At 38.8% G+C, this 24788-nt stretch overlaps 1 protein-coding gene across 1 annotated transcript; it reads right to left on the bottom strand.

The window, feature by feature from the left end:
- SUCO (SUN domain containing ossification factor) lies at nucleotides 1–24788 on the bottom strand (the record flags this gene model as incomplete). Its single annotated transcript, XM_010079485.1, is given in 24 exon segments — nucleotides 1–475; nucleotides 477–563; nucleotides 565–900; nucleotides 1061–1116; nucleotides 2319–2410; nucleotides 2720–2874; nucleotides 3805–3909; nucleotides 4419–4506; nucleotides 5405–6571; nucleotides 7025–7139; nucleotides 7622–7696; nucleotides 8826–8891; nucleotides 9623–9714; nucleotides 10690–10745; nucleotides 10981–11001; nucleotides 12909–13014; nucleotides 14095–14202; nucleotides 14869–14936; nucleotides 15401–15525; nucleotides 15718–15838; nucleotides 17603–17753; nucleotides 20826–20971; nucleotides 22310–22411; nucleotides 24680–24788. Coding segments are annotated over 24 exon segments (3571 nt in total), but the record flags the coding sequence as incomplete, so codon positions are not given.

The raw sequence follows: 24788 nt of genomic DNA, 5'->3' as shown, positions 1-24788 counted from the left end.
AGCTAGAGAAATTACAAAATAAATCAAATGACAAACAATTGTATCTCCCCTCTTCCAGTGGCATTATAAATAGACAAAAGGCACATAAATATGGGAAGGTGCAAGAAATAGGAACAAAGCTAAAGGAAGAGGATTAGGCTTTTATCCCTATTCCACCCAACAAACTGGGTTTCAAAAAAATCTCTGCCCCAGGAACTGTGAAAAAAAACCTTTATAAAATGAACCCTGCCCTCCCTCCCCCCAAGCTGTTCTCATACGAAATTATCAGCCTCGTAAAGCTGCAGCTTATAGCCAAGATTGACACAATCCCATCTATTTAAAAAGGCAGAAACCAAATTTCTGAATACTTTCCAATTAGTTGAGCTCTTCGTCTCCCACTATCCTCCCACAGAATACCACAGACTGTTCTCAAACGAACAAACACTCTCCTGTTTGAGAAGTTCAGCTAGTTTTATATATGTCCAGAAACTGCTGTTGACACCAAGTGTTCCCACTGTTGTATCTTTGTTTCCTTTGATTATGTCATGCAGGCTTGGCATTGACCCTGACTTAGTCTGTATTAAGAGTTTTTATGAGCTTCCCTTGGTCTGAAACTTTAGACCATCTTCACTTTATAGCCCTCTTCTCAGTTTTTGTCTTTTGGGTCTGCCCATTGCACAGACTTGTACATGCTGAAATGCCACAAAAATAGGACTCCTCAGACTGCGATGACGTTTCAGAGCTTCCTTCAGATGGAGGACCCTTATACGAAGAGTGATAAACTTCCCCGACGTTAGAGAAGTCCCTCTGGTTCGTAAACGGCTTGCTTCCTTTAATCTCCCCGTTGGCTATTGGATGCACAGGCTCTGTTGTTTGCTTAATAGTCTCTATTTTATCACTTTTGTATTTACAACGCTTTTTCTGAAACCACAAGTAAAAAGAGAAACAGTTAGGTTCCAGAAGGCAAGCAGAGCATAAAAGCCAAGCCTAGGAGCAGAGACAGGGGAGAGCAGCTGAGACATGCACCACCTGCAGGCAGCCCCATGCCCGGCTCTGCCTGCCTGCCTCACAGCCACTGTACCTTCTTCTCCGGGGAAAACTTCAGGGGTTCCACAATGTACAGGTCCTCTGGATCCACTGTAAGAGAGGGAACATCAATTTAACAGTCCTGACACTCCCAGCTCCAGAACACACAATTCTAAATAAATAATAGCATGACAAAATATCCCACATATCACACACATCTTTGCTCCTGTTTTAAGTCAATGGAGGTACAACACACGAACACAAAGCAAACACTGAGGAATTCCTCTATCAGTGGTCAGTGATATACACTTGACGTCCTGACAGATAAGGGCATAGGAGAGGTGCAGAAAACATCCTTTGGGGAAAAGGAACAAGAGTCAGCAAAAGTTAGCTTCTATGAAAACAAACTGTTAGGAAGTGTTTAATGTGCAGCCTGCCCATGACAGGACAGATGAGAAGCATGCGTACCTATCAAGGGCACAGACGTTCAGACTGACACGAGGCCACTCTGACATTCCTCCATCAGTGCTCTGTAAATCATTCTTCCGAGCCAAAGCAGGGGAAAGTTCAGAAAAAGTGTGGTTTCACAAAAAAATAGTCTACACCTTAGCTAGTCTCTATCGCAACGTGTTCCAAACTCAACTCATGAGTTTTCATGCAGCTTTACTCACAGTATAAAAACCTGTGAAGCAAGTTTGCTGCACTCCCGAAAAGCAGTGTCAGCTGCATACTTGGTAGTTACTATAATCTGTAACACTTTTGGTTTTGCATAATGATGATGAAAGGAAGAAATCACAATTCAGTTGCTCTGAGTGTCACATGAGTACTGAGAACACCAGACCGTTCCTCATACCCACGCCAACATAAGCAGTCTAAGTTTTCCTACTACAGTTGATAAATTTGGATCCTAAATATCTGCCAAGTTTGAAAAGACAAGCTATCAGGACTTCTGAGAAGTAGGGCAGACTTCCCACTCCTGGCACTAAAAAAAAAAAGACACTTTCTGCACATTTCATAGCTTTGTAGATCTGAATGTCTGCATGGATTGCTACTAACCCCAAGAAAACGTCTATAGAGTATAAATGACAGCAAAGACTACATTTATGTTCTAGCATAATTTAGCACAATTCTGCAAGTGTCTGGTAAGTGTTTGTGAACTACCTCATCCTACAGAATGCACACATGAACTACTATAATACAGCGTGCTTTGACATTGACCTGCAATTCCATTTCACGCACTCGCAGTAACACACACATCGTACAGCACTAAGAGGGTAACACCAGAGACTAGATGTACAGTATGGGAATAATACCTTCTTTACCAGCTAGCTGAAAAGACTGTGATCTGACCAGAGGAAGAGAAGTTCTTCTTTTCAAATTCATGTCATCATAGGAGGAAAAACACCTAGGGAACAAAATCCACAAAGCTTTTTCTAAACACATTTTTTCTCAGGACCGTGTCATAGACATCATTCATTAAGAAACACTTTTGGCAGAAGGACTAAACTATTTGCTGAGGTGCTCAAGGAAGCCCGGCAAACAGACACAGCACTGTATTTGCAATAAGCTGTCAAGTCATCTTAAGTGTTGTAGCTCCAAAATACTTCTAAGGAAAGAAAGACAACTCAGAATCCAAGCAGATGTGCCAGTCCCAGCAGATTTAGTATCAATAAAAGCTGCAAGAAAAATTAAGTTTCAAATACAAATACATTACCTTTTGGGACTAGGGTAGTGATTACTTTTGGGAATTGTTGAGAGGTAATCTTCACAGAATTGAGAAGTGCTTCTGCACCGCTGCACACAAAGCACCAAGCCCAGAATGACACAGAGAACCAGAGAAATCACGAGGTAGGTCTGCCTATCAGAAACCTGGAAGAATTCAATACACTTGTTAATGACAAAGAAGAATTCAATGATACTATTATTCTTGTGTTTTAAACATTAAAATCTTCAAAAGAACACAACCTACATGTTCTCAAGTCACTTTCCCTCAATTTCACCAAACACTTGTTGAAATTTGAGTATTTCTTCAGAGGTTTGGTGTAGTCTATTGGCTACACAGCACTCAAGGACTGAATGCTGAAAACCACTAGCTGGTAACACAGGACAAGCCTCCCACTCAGCAGCTAAGAGGGTAACCCTCCATGTACTCATCTGCTATTACAGCCCAGTTCTAACAGGGGCCAGTACACTCTTGCACACTAAACTTCCTATGACAAGAGTCTGTTAATATTTAAGTGGACAACGCAAGTGCTGGACACTGCAAACCATCGCATTTTACTGAAGTTGTGTAACAAAGCCATGCAATACAACCAGTCAGATAACATGGCAAGTACCAGGAAAGTTCTTGAAGCATGAACTTGACCATTCCCTCTGACGCATGTCAAACATTCTACACATGCAACAAATCCCATTATTGCCATTTCCAAGTCAGTGGTTAGTCTTCTAATTTCATTAGGAATAATTTCACAGAACCATATCAATTCCAATGCACTACAGGAAGGTTGAGATATTAAGTCACTCTAAGTTTTATCTTTATTGTTAGCTCAGACTACAGTCATGGGGCTAGTAGGGCTGTAGTAGAAATTATTACCAACCCTGTTGTGTACAAGACAGCTCAAGCTACACAAACTTTCCTCCCCTCCCTTGGCCAGCTGCTAAAGTAGGCTGAAAGCAATACTCCAGACAACTTCTCAAATGCAAAGCTCCATTTAAAGACTCCAGGCCTCCTCAAATTGAGATATGTTTATGCATCTGTTTCCTCTGAGTTCTCATGCCATATTGCTGAATTATAATTACCTCACGTTTTAATTCCGCCACAGTTGTTGACAGATTAGAAACCAGCTGCGTCATGTTGGTGAGCTGTGCTTGTAACAGCTGGATTGCTTCTGTCTGCCGCTGATCCTGTATGAAAGAGTCATAGCCAAGCTATTTAGTTGTCAGGTTCCCGCTATCACACACTCACACGTACCGAGGTAGTGTTCTTTCTGACACAGCCAGGCGTTTTATAGCTGCACGACCTATTCAGCATTGTTTTCAACACAACTTTCACATAACACTTCAAACTGCTTAAGCAGCATTAGTCACATGCACGCTTAAAACCAATATTTTTACTTATCAGGTAACATTTGGTAACATTATGCCAAGTTCATTTCATGGCAGTGACTTCTGCCATCTTCTTTAAAGGCAGATAGCTGAGTCCTGTCATGTTACTAAATACACGTGCAGAGGACCAGGCAGAGCTAAAGCCTAAGGGCTCATGCACAGCTTCTGCCCTGGGATCAGGCAGCCAGCCACCTAATGACAGGAGCCTGAGCCAGCCAGGAACAAGAACTTCTGCACCTCCTTTAACTCCTTCTTGAAAGTAAACTCTCCTAAGCAGGAAAACACTTAAGGACTTAAACAAACCATACCTGCTCTTCTGCTATTCTTGACGTGTTCTGAAGTTTTATTATTGTTTTATTGAAAGCCTTCTGCATTTCTTCCATTTGCTTTCGGTACCTGAAACAAAGAGTGCAAAGGTCTGAAATGATAATTCCTCAAACTCCTAGCACTAGATTTATCTTTAGGAAATAACACTATGCAAGGGGAGAGCTTCTCTTTGTGCAGAGAAGTTCTATTTAAACATGAAGTTGTATTTCTTTTTAAGCTTCAAACATAAAACAGGGACTTGTCTCTTCCTATTTTTTTTGTAGGTTTTTTCCAAGGTTAAAGTCAAATCTATTTCAACACCTTAGAGCTCAGCATCAGTTGACGAATTCACTATGGAGAATTCTCCACAAAAAACTGACTGCCAAGTTTACACAACAGTAAATATAACGAAGAGCCCCTTCCTTGGAACCAGTTCTGAAGTGGGTACAATTTCCTGACTCTATGGCTAAGGAGCATTACAGATAAACATAAATTTATATATATCCCTCACAAATAATTCTGGGTCCCTTCTCCACGCTCCCTTCTCAACAAGAGTTATTACAGATAGCAGAGTAGTTTAAGTGGAAACAATCAGTTCAGTAAAGACAACACTGTAGGTCTGTGTAATTCAGTCTAAAAGCAACAGGAGGATGTGCCCTTTTGTTGAAAGGATTACAGACAGGATTAACCCTTACAGCCTGGCAACACTTTATCCTTTTATAAAACCCACGACAATATTCCTCAAAACAAAGTAAATGTGATTGTATTTGAAATACAGCAAGGGAACCCTTCCCACCCACAGACATCTAGGTCTCTGGTAGTTACCTTGGATCAGGTACTTCCCTCAGTTTTCCATAAAGCTTTGGTTGTGATTTAGGTTATACTCAGCTTCCACCGTATTACCTTCCGTATGTGTATGTTCCTCTGTATAGCTGGCTAAAATCCTGAATACATATGGTAGACTCTTACCAGTCTTCCTCAGACTTACCTCTGACTTAGTTCTTCTAAATAACGGCTGCTGAGGGACATGTTTACTTCCAGGGCTTTTATGCGATTATTAAGACGCATGAAGACAGACTCCTTTTGATTAGATCCGTGAACAAGATTTCCATTAGCGTAGCCCAGCTCTGTTGAATTCTGCAATTCAGCATAGAAGTCTGTAGCCGTTCTCTGTGGTCCCCCAGAGACCGGAAATGCCATTAAAGCTTCTTCAGATACCTGATCATCCTCCTTCGTTTCTGCAGATACAGAAGACTCAAGAGGAGGCAAAACAGGTTTGTGCACTTCTGGAGTGCTTTCCTTTCCATCCCCAGCATCGCCAGCTAACGTGCCTACTGTATATTCTGGCTGCAGAACTGTCTCTGGAGGCTTTGAAATCACTGGAGTAGCAACAGTCTCTCTTGTGCTCATCTCTTTCACCTCAGCAGCCACACTGGTCTCAGAAGCTACAAGGTTTTCTTCCGCAACAGAGGTGTCAGTCTTTTCTGTTCCTGCACTGATCTCAGCTGTATCCACTGGGGAAGTCACCGTTGGTGCTACCTGGCCTGCATCTTCCTTTGCAGGCTCCAACGCCATGTCTGTTGTTGGCAATGGCTTAACTTCAGAGGTAACTTCTAAAAGGAGGGATTGAGAGACAGTCTGAGGATGGCTTGGCTCCAGTTCAATTGAATCTGTGGTTTCATTACCAATCTCCTCACGAACCACACTGCTGAAGTCAACTGCAACAGTAGATCCAGATGGTGTCTCGACTTTGCTGTCTAATTGCTCAGACAGAGGCTCATCTGTTGACATACGTATAGATTCAGTCAGGACCGTCTGGGGCTGCTGAACATTGACAGAGTAATCTTGCCCTTGTCTACCTTCAGTTTTACTATGCTGCCGTTGCATGGCTACCGCAACTGAACACCATTTAAACAGATATTCTGAAAAGGTGGAAATACAACATGCTGTTGCCATGCCATAGCAGTACTTTTCTGTCTCAAGTTCAAACCAAGCCGATGCTTCTTCTTCTTGATCATCACTGGGCAGCAAGGTTACCGTTGACTGGCTTGTATCTTCTTCATATTCTTGTACTAGCTGAACAATAGGACTTTCTTTTGTCAAATCCACAATTAATTGCTCTTTATCTATCTGTGGAATATCTGTAGTAACAAGCCTACAACGAGAGTCAAAGACAGGATGTTACTTCAACAGTTTTACATACCTGCTCTGGAAGACTGCAAAAGTAGGATCTTCTAGAAAATTAGCAAAGCTTACTCCAGTAACCAAAGGCCAGTCTGTATGCAGTCAGAAGTTCTCTAAAGCAGTATTTCCTAATAATATTATTTTTTGTAATGCAAACAATTGAGAAAGTCAGTGATGCATTTTGACATTTAGTCAAGTGTTAAAACAAAACACATCATCATGGAAACAGCTATAAACAGTAACCAAAGCAATACATTTCCCTGGTTAGTACATTACCATACTACACATTTCACCAAACACTTGCCTTTTTACTTGTTTAAGGCAGTTTGCCATATCTGAGCATACTACTACCAAAGATGCCAGACTGCTGCATGTTAGTCTCTGCTAGGAACACACTGAAAAAAACCCACCACCAATCACTTACTCTGGTGAAGGAACAGGAGTTGGTTCAGGCAGCCTTGGTGCAGCTGTTGAAATCGCAGGTGCAGCTGCTGAAGTCGCAGGGGTGGCAGTGACATTTTCAGACACACTTTTGTTCCCTGCTGCAGGAAGGAGGAAAATGTGAACATAAAACTCAAGAACCATGTTTGTTTTCAATGAATTTGGGGGTTTGGCTTTGGGCCCTTTTTTTTTTTAGATTATTACCTGCACTAACAAATTATCAGCAGATGTCCAAGTTATTTTATCTATATGGTGTTATGAACAGTCTCAAAATATTTCCAGGAAGAAGCAGCAAGTTAGACTCTACAACTGAAGCTGGGTAATACAAAGAGTAAAAACCTCAGAATACATTTGAACAAACAGATGTTATCTTTGTATCTGCTCCCTCGTCAGCAAATTCAGCACCTTTGTTCCACATTTCACAGCCCATAGGATAAGAATTATATGGCACTAAGCAGGTATGCCATAGAAGGTGAAAAAAGTCATTTAAACAAAGATCAGCCAACTCCTCACAAAAAATTAAACAGGGTAACAAAAAGAAATCAAACATTCCAGAATGCTTTTAATCTAAAAAAAATACCTTCAGCTTCAGACGACTCTTTAGTTTTGGCTCCAAGTATATTAGCAGCAATATTCACCATACTTAGGATAGCATCTAAAAGAGAAAACAATTAATCAAAGAGAACATACTCAGAGGGCCCAGAAATCAGCACCACTGAGCAATCTGCTATTTTGTAACACTTGCTTGAAACGCATCACAGCATAAGGAAATAAAAAAATCAGGTCATTTTATTACACTGGATGCATCTGTTGCTTTTAAAGGATAAGTTTATAAGCTAGAAACCTGTATTTGAAAACCAAAATCTAACCTTTACCACCTAGATCTTCTAACACCAGTGAGAAGTACTCACTGACCATTAGTCCACTGAAACCACAGAACAGTAAGACAAAAGAGAAGAATATTTAAGCATGGAATTTTCTGACAATGAGTGTGTGAACCACTGAGGGAGGTCTCCAGTCAGAAACTGAGAGCTTGAACACTCAGAGGAACCCTAGACAGGTTGGATCACTTATAGCAGTACTAAAGCAGTGAGTCCAGAAGCGTCATTTGCTAAATAAGCAAGATAAAATTCTGCCTTTGAACACAGGATGTCCACAGCAGGACAGACACAGAAAACTAAAGATTCATTCAAATTAAGCTGGACTCTCTCATTTTACATCATACCTCTGTCCTTAATACCAAATCTTACTTTCGGCTCTGATACTGCTGCAACATAACAATTCTAGATATTTGAAAACAAACATCATTCCCAGGCTTATTTAGAAGATGAGGAACAGGAAAAGAGCATCTTACTGTATACACTCAAATGTCTGAATTTTGACAACATACATCTGTACTGTATGTCACATGGATAAGTTTATTAAGTCTAAGAAATTTGTCATTACTACTAGAATGCCTCTTTGGCTCCAGGAAGCTCCATTCAGAACCTTGTCTCTGCCTTTCCTCCAAAATGGGTCAGAAAATACATTCCTGAATTACGTATTTATCTAGGGCTGTATTCTTTGAAAAGTCATGATAAAGAAAAGATGTTAAACGTGAAGTATGAATGGTTTCCTATTATTGATGGAGAACCAGAAGAAGAGGGAGAATTAAGAGTTGGTATAGAAGCCTGCCAGTCTAGGAGAACTAGTCACAGCTGTTGCATCACAAAAGTGTCATTCCCCTTTCAAGTAGCTCATTTTCTTTCAGCACAGGAATAATTTTGCTAATAAATCATACTCACTTGTAGCAGAACCCAGGAGATTTTTTGAAGATTTTTCTTCCCCTGTATTGTAATCCAACAGATAATCTATGTATAAAGAACAACACTTATAACTATCAAAATTAAATGTGTCATGGGCAAAGAAATTAAGCCTCAAGATTTAACATCTCATTCAACTATGCCAGTTTGACAGTGTGAAAATAAAACAAAGGTCAGAGATTACATACTGAAATATCAAGCTCCAAGCAATGAGAAATCCAAACAAAAGAAACCCAAAGAGACTCAGGGGTCAAGCTTCAGTTTCTCCAGGATTCATGACATAAATGCAAACAGCTCACTAAGCTTTATATAGGGTTTCCCCCCCTCCTTGTCATATGAGACGGAGGTAGGTGTTCCCATATTTTTTTATTTAAACACAGTCTGCAAGCCAAAATGAGCACCTTCCCAACTGCTTGCAGAACTGATCATTCAAATCATCTCAGGAAATGGGCTATGGACACTAAGAATAAAGCTGTTTCATGTGAGCTCCTTTGACAATTTTAGTTATCCTTTACTACTGTCAACACATGAAGATATTATTGCCTCACCTGCTAAGTGAAATAGAGACTTACTACTAGAATTTTAAAGTAACTCTCCAAATAGTTACAACACACTAAGTTAAAACTTAAAGATTATTGGATAAGCCCAGAAATGCTGTAATACTGTCAACAAGACTAAAAGTAAATTTAGCAGTCAAATAATTCAGCATATGCAGGAAACGACAAGTCAGACCAGCACAAAACATATCTGAATGGCTAAAGATGCAGAAATTTGCTTACCATAATCTTCATCAAAGAGTTCTTGTCGTTCAGACTGATACTGAGAATCTGCTATTTCTTCATACTCTTCAACCATGCTAGTACCAAACACCCTATGAACAAAGTTTTAAAATAAAAATGTAATATCAGTCTATTAATAATTACTTAACATAATTGATAATTAGATAAACAATAGTAAAATTAAATAATATGTAGCAAATAAGTTAGATAAGCAATAGTTGCCTACAGTTAACCAGGATCAAGCAGCAGGTACACTTATTTTCTCAGACTTGTATCCAGAGTCCATCACACACTCTCAAGTGCTGCACCAAAACAAGATCCTGTTTTTAATTCTAGTAATTCCACAGAGATTTTTTCCTCCTATGTTGAGCTCACACCTAAACTTTCTTAAGCTCTCCATGAGCTCTTACATCTCCTCTTCAGCTTCACCTTTGATTAACTTCACTTTGCACCCTATATTCTCTTTGACCTGCTCTGCCAATCAATCCAATTTAAAGCAGTCTTGTCAACTGAAAATATGGTTTGACTTACAACACCAGAGCACCCAGGTTCAAATCCCGACATAGCTTTGACAGCAGAATCGAAATTGTTTTTCAGGAGCAGTACAGAGGCTGATTATTCTCTGAACTACACACACCCCGCTGTTCTGATTTAGATATTCCAAGCATTACTAACTGCATGTACCTGGGGTGCCATGCAACACAGCAGCTTCTCAAAAGCACTCACCACACCTTCTCTTTTTCGTTCACCACTTGTTCCTTGTCTTGCTTGGTCAGCCTTGAAATGCTCGTGTCCTCCTGTAAGGCCGCTCATGCTCCAATTTCTGAACACCTCCCCACCCTCCCTCACAAATCTGAACTATTTCTTGCATGCTGGAGAATCAAATCAAAGGATTCAAACCTTCTTCAAACAGATATGAAGCATGCTACACAGCAGGTAATTTAGACCACTGCTTCAATTCACAGTATTTCCAAATAACAAATTAAAAACCAGAATTTGTTGCCCATTATTAAAACACACTAATCCTCACAGCAAGGAAAGACAAAGCAAAATGCTTAAGAGGTTACCTTATAAGACTTAAAGGACAAAAATGTTCTGATCCAAAGTGCGATATCAACTCCACCTAAAGAACAAAAGGAACTTAAAATAAAACTCCAAAGACCCACAGAGGCAAGAGCTCATTTACCATATACACCCACTCTTGAAATCGCAAGTTTTGTTTACTCAAGGGATTTGTAGGTTGCCCATAATAGAAAAGACTGAAAGGTTTGTTCTTGCCATGCACTAAAGTGCTGAGTCACAGCAGAGAACACCCCAAGCCCCATGCATTCATCATTCCAAAAGAAGAGGTTGCTAACCTTTATGTACTTGATGAACATCTGAAGCGAGAGAAAGGAAAAGAAAAAAAAAAAAGATGTCAGTACAAAGGCTGAACACATGCCACAGGCAACTACAGAGTTTTGTTGGTTTTAATTCAGTACTATAAATGCCTAAGGAGACAAGTTATGAAGGATAAAGTTGCAATACTACTCCATCTGCCTTAGGCAGCAAGATTTCATTTAGCCCTCATACCTTGCAGACAAAAGGTAACATGCAACAAGGGTTTTATTAATGACCTTAATAAGTTACTCAGTTTTTCTAGGCAGCATGACTGCAGACAGAACGCTGAAGCGTGTTAAATTTACTAAGTGTATTTTTTTCCCTTAAAGTGCCCAGATTACAGAAAATTACTCAAAAGGAAAAAAAATCCTTCATAGCATGCATTCCATGTACTGCTGCTGCTTCAAGATCAATAGAACATGCTTCAATTTATAGAAACACTACTGGAAGAAACTGTCTAGAGCATCTGATGATACACTTGGAAGCTTTAGTCAGTGTCTTTCTAGTGAGAACTTGACTACACACTGATATTTATTTAATCTAAATTAATCTGCAAGCATAGAACACATTTATTAAACCACTACATAGACACTACTAATGAGGGACTGCAATAATCCACAAGTGAGATCAAGATAACTATTCTCATGAAAGCACTCTGACAAAAAATTGCCATTAACTTTTTAACACATTCATTAAGCCACTTCAAAAATCAAACTTTTTTCAAAAAAATTTTGGACTCTTCTTCAGTAGACTGGGCACACTTAGAACTTCCTTACTTTTTGTGCTATAAAGTAAAAATGCTACAAGAACAATCCTTTGAAAATGTTACCATGCTATATTATTCAAGGCAGAACACTGTATCCGCCAAGGGATTAAGTGCTGAAGCCTTTAGCGTAATTCTGCAGTTTCAGTGACAAGCAAGATTCCAGCTACCTTAAGGCATTACTTTAGCCAGAAAGCAGAATTAAAAATAAGTGAAATCTTTATCCTGTGATTCGTGTAGAATTTCTAGATAGAGAAGTTAGATAACTGTCATTCATAGCTACTTCTTCATGAAAGCACAAATCATAATTCCATAGCACAGACAAAAAAAAATTTTTTTTTGCAAGCGCCATAATTGGAAGATAGCACATTGCTGGAGAGGACCTAAAAAGTCTTGATTTTATTTGAATTTAAACCTCCACTACATCCCAATATTTTCACAAAAGTTTTATCCCACTCTAAGTACTACATTATTTAAGGAGTCTGCTCTTTTGAGTCTCCTGAATAAAGACAGCTTGCTGCAAGTTATTTGGAAGGCAGAGAGATCAGGGCAAGTGCTCCTGTAGCAATACGCCTAAATAATTCGTATGAGTCGCAGTTCTGATCAAACGTCTACAAAACTGCACTGTGAGTCTATTAATGAGAACCAGAATTCAAATGCTTACTCTTTCAGACTCACTTTAAACTTTATAGCAGAATACAGCACCGAAGTATCAAGAAATAAGCATCTTCTAATCTGTCCTCCAGGGAGGGTGTAGATATATACATACAGAAAGCAGACACAGCCAAGAGACAAAACAGGCTGGTACTTTTAACCTTATATTCAGGAGACAGTTGGTTAAGTCAGATAGACCAGAACAGTATTTGGATTTTTCTTAATTCAGATAGCAACTAAGTATGTACTTGGGCACAAAGTAATAGCTACTTTCCCAAGATCATTACGAGGAAGGTAGCATACTTGTGATTGCGTGACAAGCGTTTAGTCCACAGCCACCCACACCAGGGCCACTAACAAAACCAGTGCAGTTAATGGTAAAGTGTGATTTGATAACATGCCTCTGGATGCTCTACTACATAGGGTAAGACCAGCAAACCTCTCCTTCTCTGAGAAGTACGGATGGATGCTTTTGCTGTGTTAAGTTACCTTAACATATTTTGCATACATCTGTTCATCCAGAGGAAAGCTTTGGACATTTCTCTCATCTCTGGCATGGAAAGTACCCAATTTAATCCATTTGTTTGTTGGATACCTAAAAAAGAACAAAGCAGTCAGCTAATAAAATACAAGAACCACTGTTTACAGACATTCACTGAAGTTTCCCAAAAAGTCTTTTCACAGAAGAAATACCTGTTTTTTCAGTTGCAAGATGGCAGAAATGTGGTTATTATGGAAAGAAGAGTTGCAAGATAAGGATAGTCCCAACACAAAACCTCAGCCGTACCTCTTCACAGATTTAAAACGGCGTGCAAGCCCTTGAAGGATGAGACCCTACACTTGATCCAATTATTGAAATTCAACTAGCCTACAGGAAAGTTGCTGGAACTGAACAAGTCACCTCAGATCAACACTGAAGAACATGACACACAAGTGACAGGTTGTAACTATTGTAAGCAAAAAACTGTAAGCAAACCAGAGTCAGAAACAGGCAACAGATCAAGCATAGGAAAATCAGAACCTACACACTTCAAGCACTGAAGAAGAAAGGGAGTATTTTTAATACACTCTGCAAATATCTCCTCTTTCACATATCAGAATAATCTGCTCAATCCCAAAAGTACTGAGGGTACAACATTGCCTAAAATGCAATAAAGCCACCTTTAATCAGCCATTTGGCAACCAGCAGTATTCTTACCCCTTCCACTTCCCTCAACAGTGTCCTTGGGGGTTTTTTGGACAGAGTTCAGCATTGAAGACAGCTTAAGCCACGTGAAAATTGTCTGAATGACAAGGGAGGAGAGCGCCCACCACCCGAGAGGCATGCAGTTATGGAACGTTCATTTTATGACCTGCCATCCACTGTGGCTACTGTATAACGTCTACTGCTTCATTGCTACTTTTCAACAATTTTTTTCCTTTTTGTTTTTAAGGTGGCAAAGAAAAAAATGCAGGACACATGGAAAGAACACAAACTATGCCTTCTGGGACCTCACAATTGCCTTTCCATGGAAAAAAAACACTAGTAACTGATAATATACAGAGAAAATACAGTTAATTTCACAATGAATTGCACTTTGCACAACAACAGGCATGTAGAGATCATGTTTTACGAAGACATCCATTTAATAATTGTTTCATTTTTCATTCAGAAGAGCAGGTTTTGATAACATACCTGTCACTAATAGATACCAGAAAGTCTTTAGGAGTGGAAGAGAATAATTCATGATTTGCAATGTCAAACTGTTTTACTTGGACTGGTTCACAGAGCTCAATAACAAACCTTGAAGACAAAAAGAAAATTATTAAAAAAAACACTTTTCCTTCTACAGTTACAATCCTCAGCCCTTTACCTGGATACTGCATGCTTCACTGGGTATAAAGGAACACTACAAAAATGCTGTACAATAAGAAGGCACCACTTGTTGCTCCCTTCAAAGTCACTAGTGACATTTACCTGCATATTTAGCTTAGTAACTCTAGATAGATAGCACCTGCAGCTACAAAAGCTTCATCCACCTTGTACTCAAAGGCAAAAAGTCACAGAACTACAAAATAAGGATAGCAAGCATCATTTAAACCACACCTGAAATACCAGTTAGTACATGGTAAATACTGAGTCCTACAATTATCTGACAGCTGAAAGAAAGAAACCAAAATCTTTACTTGAACACTCAGCACCTTCTCTTCTGCAAGGCTGTAATTATGCAAAACATGCAAATACTAAAGCAAATAAAGTTATCCCCTTAAACTTCCTTCTCAATACCAGAGACAGCATTCTACTGGGGACACAATAAAGTGTCTACTGCTAAATCCGTTAAAGTTCCTTACACACACATTTCAGGCAGAGACACACCAAGGTCACGTCAGTCCCCCAGGATACATACAGTCCCATTGTGACGGGAAACTATAACCGCTCCTGTCATATAAGCAAACCCCAGCAACCTACCAGATTTTTGTACTGCAAGGATTTAGCATATAAAGGTCCATGTTTTCTATCAAAATAGCCGACGTGCTCTGTATAAAGAAGAGAATTAGTATTTTAAATCATACAGTAGATACTAATGCAGCATCAAGGGTTGTTTCACCTCTCGCCAAAAACGTTGGATATTAGCTAGACGAAAAGCAAGTTTTGTAACATTCTAAGCAAGACAGTATACAGGAGACAGTATGCCATACTACTTTTGGACAATCACAGATTATTTACTACAACAAGCTGTTTATTACAACTTTGTTCAACTTCTGTACTGAGTAGACTCTGCTCCCCCTTACAAATTCACTTAAAGATATAAACTACAGCAATCCTTCTTCAAACAAGGAACAGATCATATTTAGATTCAGTTTTTGTAAATCAAAACTCACAATAAACACAAAAGATTACTTCAGAAATCAGCATTCAGTTTTAAATAAGTGTACTTTGTTCTACCTCCTGCATAAAAGTAAACTGAAATAATGCACACTAATAATTAGCAAACGCTTACCTTTGCCTCTGGATTTGCTGCCAGAATCTTTGCACCACACTCTACAGAAGCATAGTTATTTCTATTTTTCTGGACCTTTTTTGTGGAATGCTGCCCACCAACAGTAGAAGGATGCATTGACTGACCTAGGAACAAGAAAATATTGCTACTCTAACAAACCACACAAACAGTATTTTCACCTTCAGGGAACTTGTGCTCACTGCTTTTACGTAATAAATGCTATCAATTATTCCAAATTCAGGCAGTTTCACTATTCAGATTTGAGACAGGATGAAAGTGGTCTGTACTTAGACCAAACTAATGAATGATGAACTTACTCTTTTCTTTCTCCACTTCCATGACTTTTTTTTTCCATTCATCAAATGTTGGAATGTCTCCAGGGTCCTTTGGTGTTATCACTGACGTAGGGTCAATTTCTCCTGTTTTCTTATAGTCTTTCTGCAAAAGAAGGATCCACCAATTGTGAATATTTTCCAGTACAAACAATGAAAACAAAGATCAACCTGAATGCTTTAAAAAAAAAAAACCAAAACAAAACACACTGTCATCAAGTCAACAGCAGACACATCATTTGAAGCCATGTTAAAAGCTTGGTGCCAAGGTAAGCTCACAAGTCAGAAAAAACACGTGATTATTTCCTCCACAATTTATAGATTCTTTCACTGAGCTGCTGGCAATTTCTGTGGCTAAACTAATATATATTAAGTAAAACATAAGCATTCTGTCTCAAAAAAGTCTGCTTTTTCTTCAAGATTTTTGCTTCTCCTTCTCTTCAGGAGAAAACATTTCCCTGTAGCAAAATTCTTCAAAGATGAATCTTGGTCATGTCAGAATTACAGAGGTTCCCTGGAGTTTAACACCTCAAAAACACAGCAGAACGAGATACTATTTTAAAATATTTCATTAAATGTTTAATGATCAAAGAAATAATGTTTTGAACTTGCCTAAGTAGCAACCTTTAAGTTAACCACACACTACATCACTTCAAGTCTTAACTTCTCCTTTGTACAAAAACATTTCCAGCACACCACCAGATGTGCAAAAAGCTTTTGCTAGACATTTCAAGTGTAGACGTTATTTTGCAGACAAAATCTTAAAGGTAGTTTCCAGAATGACTGCTTTGTAGGTTGACACTTTCTCTGCACTTAAAGCAAGAATTATTTCACATAAGTTCTACAGCTGAAAGCCCTCAAAAAAGAGCCAAACACATATAACTGGACAAAAGCAACAACAGGATTCTTCACATGACTGCACTGCAGCAGAATTTCAGATGTGGCATGCCCAAAAATACATCCCCGCATATATTTAGAAATGAGAGGACCCAAAAACCCCGTTGTATCTTCCTCTCCCAAGAAAGTTCAATATTTAAGATCCTCCTTGGACTATGACAAAAGTGGTAAGTCAAAAAACTGAGTAAGCAATGTCAAATCATGCTCTTGCTTAACTATGACATCAGGCCAACACCATCATTATTTAAACTGCAGTCTTTAAAACACTAGGTTAAGGAAAATTTTTTTTAACAATGGTTTACACCAATTTGCTTGTAGGAAGTTCTTTAAAAGACTCTTCCTGATTGCATGTAATTGTTTTAAGGCATACTGCACTCTGTTAACGATCTTGGGAAAAACTTAGTTTTAAAAGAGAATTATCCAAGTTATTAGTGACAGTTTAAAGATATGTAGGAAAGAATAAAACCACACCAAACATTTTGTATTTCCTCTAAATGTCACCTGCTTGCTACTCAGGAACTTCCTGGCTCAGTCAAGATTCAACCCTCAGACTTCTCTTTTACAAGCTTACCTGGTCTGTGCAACCCACCCCCCCCTCCTTTTCTTTTCAAACCTATGTACAGCATCCACAGCATCCTGCGGGAAGTCCCAGCTCAACTCTCTGTTCCATGAAGAACACTTCTGGAGTTTGCTCCAGATAGGTTTATTTCCCCAAGTCTTTTACTTGAAGAGACTTAACTCAGAAAAACTGTTCCGTGCCAACGGATCAACCTTGCATCCCTTTCTTCCCTGTTTATTACACCCTCTTGAGACAGCAACAACAGAACCACACACAATGCTCAAAACGTGAGTGCTGTGCATTTACACAGTGGCAATCAAAAGTGATGGATATCACTCATCTTCAACAACAGTGATAACCTAACAGAGGGCATTACGCTCCCGTGTGTACTGTGTGGCTATCAGTACTGCTTACCTCCCTTTTTAAGTTCTCTGAGGCATTCAGAGCAGATTTTTGCTCATCTGCCCCCTTTTCAGCTGCTGAAACTTTTGACTCAAACTCAGATTTTGTCTTCTTTCCCTTGCCATGTGAAGATGATATGTTCTCTATGTGTTGACCTGCAAGGCTGAAAGTTTTAAGAGCATTAGGACCTATAAAACAATCACATTTTCAGCCACATACACTATTAAACACACATACGTAGAGGAGCAAGCACATGCAAATGTTTGCTGCAAGGCCAGGACAGAAAAGAACAACTACCTTTAAATTATTCAGACTTACAACCTACTTCAATACTCACCCTTCTGGTGGACTGACAAAAGAGGAAGGCTCACTCTGAGGGTCAGCCTCAAGTGTCCCACCAATATCGCAGTCAGGTTCTGACTGCTCAGCTTCACTAGAGCTGACTACAGGGGTATCAGCACGGGAATTTTCTATTGCACTGAAGGGAAAGAAATAACATGCTTTTTACCCTTCTGATAACACAAGTAACCCTGCTAATCAACCACAAACATATTTGAAAGTTTTAAAGAAGCAACAGTCTCACAGAAATAATTAAGAAAAGTGGAATGGAGTATGCTATACTCGTGGAACTGCATCCTCAGCTGTACCCATGCAAGGATGGAATTTCCTTTTCCAGATTGTCTCAGCAAGGGAACACAAAGCTAGCTTCTCATCTCCCACAACTCTCATCTAACATCTTACCAAACACTGCAATGGATAATTTTTCCCATCATCACTACAAACTAAGAACAGCTTCAGAGTTACCTGACTGCCAGCAATTTTCCCTTTCAACAAAGGAATCAAACCCAAGCCTGAGTCCATCTCTAAAAGCTCCTAATGTTCCCAAGCCAATGGGCAGGAGTCAAAACAGAACCTGGCTGAAACTAGAGGAGAAAAGGGGTGGCATAATGATATACTGTAGAGCTAGGCAGACTTCCTTTGCACTAGATTTTTTTTTTTGCTAGTGTAATAAAAATGAGGTAACCCAGCAGACCATTATCCAAGCTGCATCGACAGCCCAAACTAGCTCATCTGCCTACTGCTGTACTTCCTCTGTCCCAGAAAGGCTGAACACCCTGCATCAGACAAATCCTAAGGCAAAAACTGTAAACAAAGTCTCCTTGTATGCTCGTTAGGAATGATGGAATGGGTGGGGAGGAAAAGATGGACAAATAACTTTGTTGATAACTTCAGCGACTGTCCTCTCTTCTCCAGTACAGGGATGACTTTCATACTGATCTAGAAGGTTATACACCAGATGTAAGTAAAAGCTTTATTCTACCTCCTAAATTTCAACATAAGCTTTCTTCAATGTCAGCAGCAAACTAGGTTAATCCAATATCATGGTATAGAGCTGCCAAAACACAAACGGCATGTCAGCAACTTAAAAAGGGATCTTTTTTGCTTCTCTGACTGCTACAATTCAACAAAAGCAGCTGCAACAAACCAAGGGTGCCAATTTTAGTACCTTTCATATGATAAAGTTCTCACAGTATAAAACAAAAAACTCACAGGTATTCAAGACTTTTTGCTATGTAGCAAAAACTAACAAATGCTAGGAATACAATAATTTATTAGCTACAAACAGGGAGTAGTTTCTCTGAACACCCCCAAACACATATCTGAGATGCACAGTTTAGCTCTGCATGTAACACTTTAATGACTGAAGTAAGGTTGACCACTACACTTAAAATTAAAAAGCTCCACATAGTCTTGACCTCAGTGGATAGATAGATAGTTGATAACTATAAACAGAATAAAATACAGGGCAAGTATGAACTTCAAAACACCCTGACATCAGGCTGTACCTGACTGCCGTCAGGTAACCCATTTTGCCCATTTTGGCAGAAGGTGGGTAGCACAAGCCTAAAAGCCGCAGTGCTCCCTCTCCTTTGGGTACTTTCATTTCTTAGTAGCTTTGCCTTCATTTTTAAAGTGCATTACCAAGCTCACTTCACGTGGCAGCTGTCTTTACCTGCAGCCAGAAGAGGAGCTCAGATTATTTTTCCAGTAAGTTTTTCCCAGATCAGGTCAGCACAGAAAAGCTACAATCAGTGCTGGCCTAAAAAAGATTCATTTCAATGTAAAAAGAGCTTCAATAAAATTACTTCCAGAATATTTTGACTAAGAGGTCCTGCTGGAATATCGGGCCACTAACATCTAAGGCAGCTGGAATTTATTACACTGATGGGAATCAGCATATAAAACAGGAAAAATGTCTAAAGATAATAAATGCAACTGAGTCTTTTTAAAGATCTTGTTTAACTATGGAGTTGGACTACAGCTATTTTGGGTATCACCATTAATCTGTACAAAGAGACCTCCTATTACTATTTAAAGCTAAACTGAAGTGTGAAATAATGTAAAAGTGTGTCCAGAAAAAACCAGACTCTCAAAAAACCCAACACAGCAAAGAGAAGTGTACTTCATTTTTAATGTGTTGAATTTTTATCTATCAGCAGACAATCAGAATACATTCAACTTAGCACACATTAAAAAGCCCAGGGGAATTTTGTGAAAGTACCTAGAAGTACACACACAAGAATTTCCATACTACGTTTCATATTTGATAGCACAGCATTCCACAAAAGAAGGAAAATAAAATTAAGCACATCAACTCCTGAAGACTGTCTGCAGCGGAGGCAGCCCTGCAACACATTGCCAAGTACCAGAATTACAAACTGTCTTGGTTATGTTTTACTACAATTTGCTATTTCATCAAAAGCCTCTTAATATCAGAACTTATTTAAGACTGCTCTGTTGTAAGTCCTGGAATAAAATTCTGCAAAGTTCTTCCTTAACTGAAAGCAGAGGCCATTGCTGAAGTAGCCTTGATGCTTGTTATCACAGATGTGAAAGCACACTTGTGAAGGGCAGAAATCCCAATAGTAAAGACCTGAGGGCTTTTATAGTACAGATTATCTAGCACATAAAATACAATGGATTTTCTTCTGTCAAAGCAGCAGCTTATGGCAGTAGTATGACATGTCTGCAAGTACACAACTATTAATCTACACACTGAGTAAATGGCTGCATATTCCATTAGCATTGACACCATAAAGCAAAGTACAGCAAAAGAATCATGTCTAGCAGCCTAGTCTTATTTCAACTAAACCTGAAGAGGTAACCCTTTTAACAGCACCAGAGTAAGTGATATTCTCTCAAAGACCAAAACAAGAAAATACAAAAAGCTTACTCAGGCTGTGAGACTGGAGGAATCTCTGAGGTAGGTGAACTGGAAATGTTTTCAGTGCTTGCAACTATGCTAGACAAAGCTTCATTTAAATCTACTGAAGATGGCATCTCAGCTTCAGGCTGGCTTGCTTCGCTCACTTCTGTAGTCTGTGAAAACATTACAAATGAAAATACATTTTTCAAAACTTGAAGAGGAAAAACATTCATACAACAACATTTGGTATGGCGTTTTAACAGTTCAGCAGTTCACTTCTGCCACCAATTAACCTGAAAAGCAGACAGCAAGACAGTTAAGAAATAAATTTTCTTTCTTCATAAACCTAGGTGGTATTCAGTGCTACTTTGGGATAGCTGCAACACTCCACCATAGTCTGCAATAATAGTGTAAAAATATTAACTGGAGAAGGCATATGCAACAGCTCCCTCAACCATGTATTTCTGTAAAGAGACAATCACAAAAACCAAGCTTGAATATTTCAGCAACTGAAACAAATAGTTCTATTTGCATGCTCCATTACAATAAAATTTACACTTACTATTTTCATCCTAAACCTAACTTTGGGGAAGGCTTTAAATTTTATCACTCCAACAGAGGTCCAAAATGATTGCATTCCATGTTGTAACTGAATAAAGAGAGAAATTGCTTATCACTTCTGAGAGTCTAGTAGTCTTGAGTTATTTATTCTAAGTGTCCAGTTTTCATAAGCCCTTGTGCAACACAATCAAAATAAGGCTTTCTAAATCTGGAGAGTACATAACCACTGAAACAGGTCAGATTAACTCTTGCAGCAATAAAAAAATACTACTAAACAAGAGCCTCTTGTCAATAGCTGCATTACTCTGAGCCATCTAACTGAACATTAAGAGGTCTAGAATATTTTACTACAGAGTTACATATCTAAACCATGCAATATATATCCAGAATTATGCCCTATGTATGTCATCTTGTAATCTACAAAACAAAAGTATTATCAAATAAGTCATCTTTAACAGTGGGCTTTGTAACATTTAATACCAAGCACTGACTTTATGGTATTAATGGCACATACAACTGAGACACAACCCTTTTTCCATTTTAAAAAAGGAAATGAAACTGACAGAAGCCATGAAGGATCAAAGCTCAAATGGACAGCTACAACCACCAAGTCTGATCTATATAAAAGACCTCAGTGAGGGTTTTTTATGTTTTATTTATAAAGAGACATCCATACCTATAACACCCAATTTTCATTTTTCTTGGAAAGATTTATTTAGTCAGTGCCTACAAATATTTAATTACTCTTATTACTACTTACGCACATGGGAAATGTAAGATCTGTTAGCTCACATTTTCTCCTTCATTGGAAACGTGAGCCTGACAGCAACCCTGCACGCATGTGAAAGGCAACAGGCTGTTAGTATGAGCTTCAGATAACCAAAATGAAACTGAAGCTCAAGAAGCATTTGAAGAGTGTATGGAGACACTGAATGACACAAAAGTCTTGCCTGGTCAGATTTTGTAAAGTCATCAAGTAGCTCTTCTGTAGAGTAACTCTGTGTACTTGAGTCTGCAGGCTCAGGCTCCAGTCTGGGACTAGCCTCTTCCCCCTAGTACATTAAAGGTAAATGAACAGTCAGTATGCAGTAACACAGGCCTCCTGTTCTAGGAAGAGGAGTTACATTTAGTACAGATGGCATAATACTAGCTTCACAACCACCAAAACATCAACAACAAGTTAAGCTATATGAATCTTCAGAGCCACTGCCCATGTATGCTTAAAATCTCACCTGTACAAAGACCGCAGCAAGTTAAAACAATTCAGTGAAATCTTCACAGGACAGACCATTTTAGCATTGTCTTAAAGCATTCAGTTTGCTTGCTAAGTAAGGGAAGTTAACCACTCTGCTATGACTTCCCATGTTGACAAATCCTCCCTATCTCCTTGCTGCCCAAAACAGGAGGGGAAAAAAAAATCCTAAGATGACTTGCAACAGACAACCAGTTAAAAAAACACAAACCACTTGGCACATTTCAGTTATAGCAGTCTTAGCAGCAGAACTAGAATAACTTCAGAAATCTGCTGTAACTTGCTCTTTTACAACTAAAGATTTAGAATCAAGTGCAGTGAATTCACAAAATAAAAAAGAATACACACTTCAGGGAGAAAAAAGTTCTAAAACCATCAGACTGTAGAACTAACAAGAATTTAATTGCCCCCAAACTTCTTTTTTTTAAAGTTGTGACTCCAGCATATGCAAGTTATTTTTGAGCAATACTTTAAGATACAGCAAGAAATCTGGTAGAAATTGACACACCCCTTGTTTTATAAGGGTTCCTGTGTTCAGGAAGTGCTAGTGTGACTGCATTATCACATTAACTCAAGAGAGTTAAGGCATACATTGGAAGAGCAGGAAGTACAAATTTGAGCAAGCACATCTTAAAGACAACAGCCAAGTAACATTTTTCCCCAAATAGTATTAGCTCATATCCTAGTCCCTACGATTAAATAGCATCAATGCCTCTAAGAGACAACTGATCTAAGGAGAACTGATCAAGGGCTCCCAAGACTGTTCTTTTTGAGCAGGACAGCTCCAGCAGCCTAGTTAGGAGAAACAGACACATGCTTAAGATTTCGCATACACCCAAGAGATTTTTTCTTTAATGAGTAAAAAGTACAGTATAATGCATGAACTTCCACATCTTTGGGTTTAAGTTCAGAAAGCTGCCTAAAAATGCAAACATGTTAATACAACAAAGGGAAAAATGTTGCAAAAAAAGTACAAAAAACATACACCAGTGGCTTCTCAGTCTCTAAGCTTACTTGATCTTTCCAGTTCTATTACATCAACCATTAAACTTGAACAGGACTTTTTTCAGGCAGCCAGAAGAATAGGACTGAATGCTAGTAGGCTGCACAAGCTGGAAAAAAAAAATACAGCTACCCTAGATGTTGAAATGCTTAAGAAACCTATAATATTTAAAGCATTTTTTTTTCTGGTCAGGCAGCTCTTCACTTGAATCAACTAGAATGCTCAACACACATTTTACAGGTTTGATGTGGCATATAAAAGCTTTCCTGGAATGAGGACCACGACTAGCACTGCTACTGATTGATGGAGGAAATGGGAAGACCAATAACATCAACACTACCCATGCTTATCATAAGACTGATTCTTTACCACTGTAAATAAATAAACGAAATTACCATGACTTTCTGATATGACTCAACACCTTGGGAACTCACTATGAAATTGCAATATTTAGAAACTCGTGATGAGTTAATCCAGGGGTGATGATTACACTCCATTTAACCTGAAGTGCTCAGTAATGTAAGGGACAGAATCTTGTTTATTAGCATTTCAGATATGTATTTTAGCTTTCTTTTTATTAAACAGGAGGAAAACAAAGTGATAACTGCTAACTTAATAAAACAATCTTAAATCTTCTATTTAGGATAGCAACCATTTGTGCGCTTGATTTTTAACACAACGCAGATGCAGCTGGCATACTGTGGACTAGTCTTATCCTGGCCATCACTTCTTATCGTGGTCTCTACAGAGCCACATACTATCCCTGATGACCACTTCTTCTAATATCTGGCACCCAAATAAAAAAAACTGAGCCACAATTCCTAGCCTTACTACTTGTTACACCCCCCCAAACTGTCCAGCTGTATTATCCCATAATTGCAACAAACCTGAAGTAAAGGAAAGCAAAAACTTGCGGGGTGGGGGGGGTAACATCACCCACACAGAACAAATTAGTACATTAAACACTCTGGCCAAGAAAACTCTGTGAACCAAAGTGTATAATTTTTTTTTTATTTAATATCAAGTCAGACTGAGTGGCTAATTAACACGATTTATTCAGCATACCTTTTCCTGGACATTTTCATCATTGTTTGCCAGGGCACAAGCATCACCTGAAGCATATTGCACTGCTGATGAAAGACTGTCTTTACAAAAGACATGCCAGATAGGAAGC

This window comes from Pterocles gutturalis, unplaced genomic scaffold, assembly GCF_000699245.1.
Source record: "Pterocles gutturalis isolate BGI_N339 unplaced genomic scaffold, ASM69924v1 scaffold9656, whole genome shotgun sequence".
Classification (NCBI taxonomy): domain Eukaryota; kingdom Metazoa; phylum Chordata; class Aves; order Pterocliformes; family Pteroclidae; genus Pterocles; species Pterocles gutturalis.
Note: the sequence above shows the minus strand (reverse complement) of the source record. Positions and strands in the feature narration are given on the sequence as shown.